We start from the raw sequence: 8,184 nt of genomic DNA on the forward strand, positions 1-8,184 counted from the left end.
GCACTCGCGGCCCGCGTCCAAAACTGGAACACGCACGTGTTATTTTTTTTTGTCCCGCATGTGTACAGCAATATTTGACTGCCCCCACCCCTCCGGGGGCCAACCGGGGGCCAACTCTACAGCAGCGCCTGTACCTTATCATATAATTGTATATCACAGATGCCAAGAATTTTATGTATTGGGAAAATATACGAAATAAAAGAAAATGTCATCATAGGATATATAGGCCGCGGCCAAACTGATTTTGATGAAATTAATTGTCAGTGTTGAACTTGATTGTGTGACATTAAAAATATAATAACATATATAATAAATTTTATCCTTTTTGTTAAAAATTAACAGTCTGTCACCTAGATAGCCTTAACATATGTAAGAGAGTTTCATGAAAGTCCATGGTACCAGAGTTATGAATTTTTAGATTTTCATTTTGCTACATCACATGCGAGCAGTTGTCTTATTTGAAGTTTCCATGGTTAAAATGACTGATTATATTTCGTAAAATGAGGCATTTTTTCATACTCAGGTAATTTTAGATATTTAAAAAAATACATTTTATGAAATTCATATAATTTGGGAGCTGCTCGCATGCATAAAGCTAGTAGCATAATAAGTCAAAAAAATCAGAGGGCACATTTAAATAACGTCAGTGACAAAAAAATTCTTGACAGTCCGACAAGCAAAGATATAGCTAGCAAAAATGTTGACATTTTATGAAGAAAATTCGTTATCTAAAATAGATATTAATGCAATATTCATGAAAATAACCTCACGTCTCACCCTTATCCTTTCCATTACATTTTTTCGATTTTTCAAAATCTATCATCACTTATGCTTATGCTTTTTCTCTCTCTCATCATTTTTATACAATGTAGTCACGGGTGTAGTATACTACCAACCACCAACTGTTAATGAAATGAATTTATTGAGATTTTAACTGAAAATGTTGCTAACATTTTAACGAGATTGATAGATCTTGAAGTTCGAATGTATTTCTATGATATTCATACTGAGTTACTTCCTTTTTATCGATTTGATGTAGGCCTATTTTTATTTATTCATTTTTTTCTTTTTTGTTTTTTTTCATGAGCGCTGACATACCGTGTTCATTAAAAAAATACCAAAAAAAAGGAAGAAGCTCAACTTTACGTAGGACCCTATTATCATATTTTTTGAAAATATTTTCTCATAGAAATGCCGAAAAATAAAGGTGGTGGAGGAGGAGGAGGAGGTGGAAAAGGAGGAGCAAAGCCCAAGGGAAAGGGAAAGGGTGAGAATGATCGAAAAAACTGTCACTTTGCCTTTGATTTATATTTTGTAGTAGGCTGCTGCAAACAAAATGTAGCCCCACATATCAATATTTTTGTTAGCTCAGCTGTACGTGTGATGGCCTGGCGTTGGGACTGTATCTTCTTCTTTAGGTGTACTGCCCAACGCCCCACAGTGGGAGCCAACTGGGCAGGAAGTGCGCAGATGTTTATGGTGCGGAGAGAGAAGATGCTTTTTTAGTCTTTGCTTTGCTTTGTATAGATGTGAAGTACGTTTTGCTTGAAGGTTTCTATGTTCTTGATTGCGATGGTTGGGGCTTGGGGTTATATTATAACCTTGTTCATTGAATGAGTGGGTTGGGGTGTGAGGGAGTTCCAGTCTGGGATGGTTCTTGGAATGAACGAATACTTGTAACAGTTTTTGTTGGTCGAGATGGGAATGAAGCTTTATATATGGATGAAGATTTCCGAAGGGGCCTTTGGACCGGGCTCAGGACTTTTCGCACTGGAATGGCTAGGCGACCCGCAAGCGCCTCGCGCAAAGTTGTTACGCAACTTACTTTTCTGCGCAGTTGCAGCGGCTCCCAGTCGAGCCCACTCACACAACATGCGAGGTTAGTAATACTAACCTCGCACAACGCATGTGGTTTCATAGTGGACTTTGACGTTTTCATTCATCACACGAATGTGAGGGAATGAAAAACGCCAAACATTTCAGTATTTCTCCACTAATGATTTCTTTTTTAATGGTTTAAAACTGTTTTAAAAATGAATTGGAAATTATTTATAAAACTGTTTTTATCGCTTACCTCCAAGTCTCAACCAGGATACTCCGTTCGATCCGTCCTTAATACTGCGGTGGAAAGTACGCAAACAACAATCGAAAAGCAATTTTTCGTATCGAACATTCTCAATTCAAGTCGTCAGTGCGTAATAGGAAATTGTACCAAAAATCAACAGGTTGCATCTCATGTATATACTTATTGGTAAAGTACGCCATCTTTTGACAAGATGATGATGAAAGTGGATTGAACGAGCAAGAAAATAATGCTGATCGCCTAGAATGCAGCTAGCTTGCAACACCGTAAACAAAGGTAGGCCTAGGTACAAAGGTATGGTAGGCACTTAAGAACCAAGTTTGAAAGGACACTCGTAAAATTATGTCACTCTCGTGATGAATATTCATTAAATCGTGGTCGTGCGTGTTCAATACAAACTCTCTGCATGCATGCACTCAGTGTGTATTGAACACGCACGACCACGATCTAATGAATATTCATCGGCGAGAGTGACATAATTTTACGAGTATCCTTTCAAACTTGGTTCTTAAGTGCCTACCGGCTTGGTGAATAATATCGCGCGCCCTCTTTAGGCAAAAGTTGATATCAACGCTGATCAAGAGGCATCTACGTGAAGATCACGAAAAATGCTCTTATTTTATTAAAAAAAACAGCAAAGAGAATTCAACAAACGATCCATATGGTTCGGTAAGTATTATAGAAAAAGTAGAAATCATAGCTATGATGTAAAGTCATACTTATTTTAGTAAAAATGGTGTGAAAGATTCGCGTGCACCAGGTGCATATGAATCCTTCACACACGAGACGATTTGAAACCATGAGTGAGTCGAGCCTCTGCTTCATGGCCGAGACACTGTTATACCTAGAATAGTCTCCAGTTACAAATCGAGCTGCTCTGTATTGTATAGCTTCAATTTGATTTGTTAGTATTTGCGTATGTGGGTCCCAGACTGTTGAGCAATAGTCTAGGGTTGATCTTACCAGTGTCTTGTAAGCGATGTCTTTGATCTTCTTGGCACAGTTGAACAGATTCCTGCGTAAGAAACCTAGAGATCTTTTAGCTTTTGCACAAACTTTGCTAACGTGTGCGTTCCAGGTCAAGTCGTTTGAGATGTCAACACCTAGATAAGTGTGGGACTTTGACTTTGTCCGTTGATGTACAATCACCAGCATCTGGTTGTCGCGTACGTTTGGGTTTTGGGGTCAAGCGCTAGACACAGTTCATTTTGGTAGTGTGCTTTTGAGATAAGGGTGTTGATGATATCCAAACTTTCAAGTTTGAGTTTGACTTGGTGGGTAGCTGTAGTGTAGTTGCTTATTATTGCATAACCCAGGGAACCCGTCTCGATCGGCCATTTTTGTTATGAATCGTAACAAAATGGCCGCTCAAGACTGGGGTAGAAGGAGAGAACTTTTACCTTTTTTGAGGTTCCAGTTTGTGCCCAGATGTCAGGAAACTGCCACTCGTTAGACCTTCATCCATATAATCGTGGTGCTTGATTTCTGTTTTTACTATTTATTCGGAGAATTATTTTGACCATACTTCACGCTAGTCAGGTGAGTATGCCAATTACACGTAAGGTCCTGGGCTCCCGCCCGCGTAGCGGGCGGGAGTTCCCTGGGTTACTTATTGCATTGTTTTGACTTCGTATTGGTGTAGCACTCTAGCAGTCTCAGATTGATTATTTATAAAAGCTGCATCAGCTCGGCCATCACCATCAATCAAGTTTTTCAACTAAAGATAAAAAGGAATCGGTCCAATACTTGGTGATAGGGGGATTGCACTTGCAGCTTCAAAAAATAGGGCAATTGACTATAAAAGTAAATAATTACAGCACCAAAAACTTAAAGGATAATGGGAAATGTTTAGAAGTGAATAATTGCAGCATCCCCCCCAAAAAAAAAACAAGGAGAAGTAGTCTATGTGTGTTGTGGTAGTCAGGAGTGAATAACAGTATCATTAAAAAGAGTTTGTTAGGGAGTGATTATCGGTAATTGTAACATACAGGTATAAACATCACAAAAATTGTCTTGGGAATAGGATTGAATACTAGTATTTGCAGTATAAAAACTAATTAGTCAATTTGAAGTGGGAAATTAGTGGTATTAAGAATAAATAAATGCAGCATCAAATACTTAGAGGAGTTAGTTAGAAGTAGGTAAATGAAGTATCAAAATATTTGATTGAATATGAATCTTGATGGGTCAGCAAAATGGTGTTAATAGACACATCTATACCAACTTGTTGAGGAGAGTAGCACACTGTGTGTGGAAAGACCATATTGAAGCTGTTTTAGTTTTGAAATGTCTCCATGGAAGATTGTGTTAAGTCTTGAGCAGTATATACCGTAATGTTCAATGCATTGTAAGCTGAGAGACAATTGGATTTTGCATGTCTGTATTATGTTTGAACTTGGGATAAAATTGACTAGAAGCCACGGTAGTACTTTCATGACCCTCATTGGTATTCTAGATCCATTTAAAATGATCCAAACCACTAGAAGAATTTTGTTTAAATAAGTTTTTTTTCCCATTTTGTTTTGTTTACTTTACTGATTGAAGGTGGGGCCTCTGGAGATGATGATAGCGGTGGAGGAAAACAAAAGAAAGGAGGAACAACTGTCAAGGTCAGAAAATATTAATTTAATAAAAGATTAGTGGAAATTTCATTGGAATCAGATTTTAATTAAAGTTGAAGTTTGCATCGTTTTGATAAAAATGATCAACAAGACTGTTTTGATAATGAATATAATTCTTTATATGATACAGTGGAGAGTCCATTACCAGTGAGTGACTTTAATTTCAACGCATTTAGCATTATTATTTTCACCTTCTATGATACAAATGACAGGGGTAAAATCAGAATGAAAGAGAAAATTAATACAATAAGTGAAAGAAGGATGAAGGAAGCAGTGGAAAGAAAAAGAGATTGGAAGCAAGAAAAGGAATTTTCAAATGTTATTTTTTTTCATTCAAAATTTATATGAAATTACTCTTAATTTAAATCTAGATTTAAAAAGTTAAAATTATTTTCTTAATAACTACATGTACTCTAAGATAATGTCTAATTCCTCACTTGTCTATCTTCAAAATTTATCATCTTTCAACTAATTCACTGATGTGACATTGTCTCTTGTTATTTGTATTAACATTTTTTCTTTCCATTTTGTCATATTTACCACAGGTTAGGCATATCTTATGTGAGAAGCATTCCAAGGTCATGGAGGCTATGGAGAAGATAAAAGCAGGCGAAAGATTCAATTCGGTGGCAGAGAAATACAGCGAAGATAAAGCAAGACAAGGGGTATGTCAAAGAATAACTCTTCAAGATTTCTTTCTACAGTCATACTAAGTGCGAGTTTCGTAATGATGTTTGTAAGTTACCAACTACTTTATGAATGACAGGTGATACCGTGAAGAAGTACTCTCCCAAAGAGCGTACGCGTTGTCCGTGTACATGATAAAACCGTGTTATTAATGAATGAGAAAAGATTATAAGGTTATCACCAATCATTCGTAAGGTTATCTGTTACTTCTGAACAGCTTTTTGACACACTTACAGGTACAATTACTTAGTACTATATCCCAAACAAGTGATAATTAAATCTGCAAATTTTACTTTGAGCAAATTTTGTGATTGATTTGGTGTCAAGGGTATATACTCTGAATACATACTTTTCAAGACAAGAATGGTATATTGGCAAGCATCAGACCAGGAACGCGGAATTAAAGGATTTAATGAGTGATGGTGATATATTGGCTTCTCCTGAATAGTGTATCACATAATATCAGTTTACAAATGCTGGATGTTGATGCCAGCTTAACAGACAGTAAAGACACCTTCATTTAAACATTGGAATGAATGTCTTTCTTTTGACCTTAGGGTGACCTTGGATGGATGACGAGAGGTTCCATGGTAGGACCGTTCCAAGACGCAGCGTTTGCTCTCCAGCCTAGCACCACTGATAAACCCATCTACACCGACCCTCCCGTCAAGACAAAGTTTGGTTATCATATCATCATGATAGAGGGAAAGAAATAACACAAGGCTCTGTGCCCTGGCTTAGGGTGTTCATGTACATATGTATGTAGGCAGAACAATGAGAAATACAATTAATTGGTAAGGGGTAAGCAGTGGCGGATCCAGGGGGGGGGGCACATCCGGCCCGTGCCCCCCCCTTTTGAGAGTCATAGCCAATATTTTTAATGTAAATATTTCGTTCATACACAAGTGAGGACCTCTTTTTTTTTTTGCTTGTCAAATTTTACATGAGACTATTAAAATGACCTTCATTTTTTAGTGAAAACGTTTTTTTTTGCTTTTCTTTTCCTTGGGAAAATGTGCCCCCCCTTTGGAAAATCCTGGATCCGACCCTGGGGGTAAGGACAATATGATTGTAAGGGATTGGCATTTTGAGTAATATACAAGAAGTCTCGTTCCCTGCTGCAGCAAAGTGATATGGGAGGCAGGATATTTGGATGCTTTACTGTAGCAATCGCATCTATGGAAATCTGTGAAACTCAAATATGAAATCTACCCTATATCCTACACTTCCCCTATAGTTTTGTCCTAGAAACTATTACAGGAGTATTTCTTGAGCAAATCTCATGTGACATGGGCAAAACACAATGGTTAGGGTTATTTTTGAGGTTAGATTTTACATTTGACTTATTGCACAGAGTTTCTGTAAAGGTTACTCATAGCAGTTGCTCTATTTTATCATATTTTAATAGTATGAGATACATTGTATTAAGTGCTGTATGAATATTGCATATTATTTTATTCGTACATTACAGTTCATTTTCTCCAAGCAAGTCATCACCCTAAAAAATAGGTTTGGAAAGGGGAAAACAAAGAGAAAAAGAATGAAATGGATAGACAAGGTCGCTTGTATTTCAAATTACTTCCAAAGGGGTCTGGAATTTTAGACTAGCATGGGTACCATCATTCCTTTTTTCTTCTTTATTTACAGATATTCTTTCAAGAAATCTGATGAATCATGTTGGCAAAGTAGTGTGGCTAACAGTTCAAATGTACATAGCTTAAAGGACAAGTCCACCCCAACAAAAACTTGATTTGAATAAAAAGAGAAAAATTAAGCAAGCATAACACTGAAAATTTCATCAAAATCGGATGTAAAATAAGAAAGTTATGGCATTTGAAAGTTTCGCTTATTTTCAACAAAATAGTTGTATGAACGAGCCAGTTACATCCAAATGAGAGAGTTGATGACATCAATCACTCACTATTTCTTTTGTATTTTATTATATGAAATATTTTGATTTTCTCGTCATTGTCATGTGAAATGAAGTTTCATTCCTCCCTGAATACGTGGAATTCCATTATTTTAACATTTTGTGCTTCAGGCAATGAGGTCCTAATAATCAAATTCGTAAAAATTGAAATATTGTATAATTCAAACAATAAAAAACAAAAGAAATAGTGAGTGAGTGATGTCATCGACTCTCTTATCTGGATGTAACTGGCTCGTTCATATAACTATTTTGTTGAAAATGAGCGAAACTTTGAAATGTCATAACTTTCTTATTTTACATCCGATTTTGATGAAATTTTCAGCATTGTGCTTGTCTGATTTTTCTCTATTGATTTAAATCAACATTTTTCTGAGGTGGACTTGACCTTTATTGGAATTAATCTGATTCAAATTTTTTGCACCCGTAATTACTTTTTAGAAAATCTGAAGGAATTTGGAAAATAGAATATTTAAAATAAAAAATCTGAATCTTCATTACCAAATTCTTTGTTTGTATTGAAAGACGGAAAAGACAGAATAGTAAATCAAAATGGAAAGAGGTATAAAGAGATGGGAGTGAAAGATAGAGAGATACATTGACAGAGAGGCAGAGAGAGAGAGAAAGAGATAAGGGTAACAAGATGAGGAATGAAATGAAATATGCAGAGATTTGAAGAGACTTGAGACTGAAAGAGACAAAGAGTTTTGTAGAAAAAAACTTGTCAACTGGACTTAATTTATTTTGTATTGTGTTGTTTCATTCCGGTCAATAAAGAGTAAATAACATTGCCATACAAAATAAAGTCCACTTGGCAAGTTTGTTATTTAGTACATGATTCAATTAAAAAAAATAGGGGAGGGTGT

General features: G+C 36.2%; 1 protein-coding gene across 1 annotated transcript; it reads left to right on the forward strand.

Moving 5' to 3' along the window:
- The first annotated feature begins 1,162 nt into the window (after window positions 1-1,162).
- LOC121429831 (peptidyl-prolyl cis-trans isomerase NIMA-interacting 4-like) lies at window positions 1,163-6,234 on the forward strand. The gene is made up of 4 exons (XM_041627071.1): window positions 1,163-1,267; window positions 4,628-4,692; window positions 5,250-5,369; window positions 5,949-6,234. Exons 1-4 carry the CDS (start codon window positions 1,192-1,194, stop codon window positions 6,105-6,107), a joined length of 420 nt encoding a protein of 139 aa, XP_041483005.1. The 5' UTR covers window positions 1,163-1,191; the 3' UTR covers window positions 6,108-6,234.
- Window positions 6,235-8,184: the final 1,950 nt, after the last annotated feature.

Source organism: Lytechinus variegatus, chromosome 16 (genome assembly GCF_018143015.1).
Source record: "Lytechinus variegatus isolate NC3 chromosome 16, Lvar_3.0, whole genome shotgun sequence".
Classification (NCBI taxonomy): domain Eukaryota; kingdom Metazoa; phylum Echinodermata; class Echinoidea; order Temnopleuroida; family Toxopneustidae; genus Lytechinus; species Lytechinus variegatus.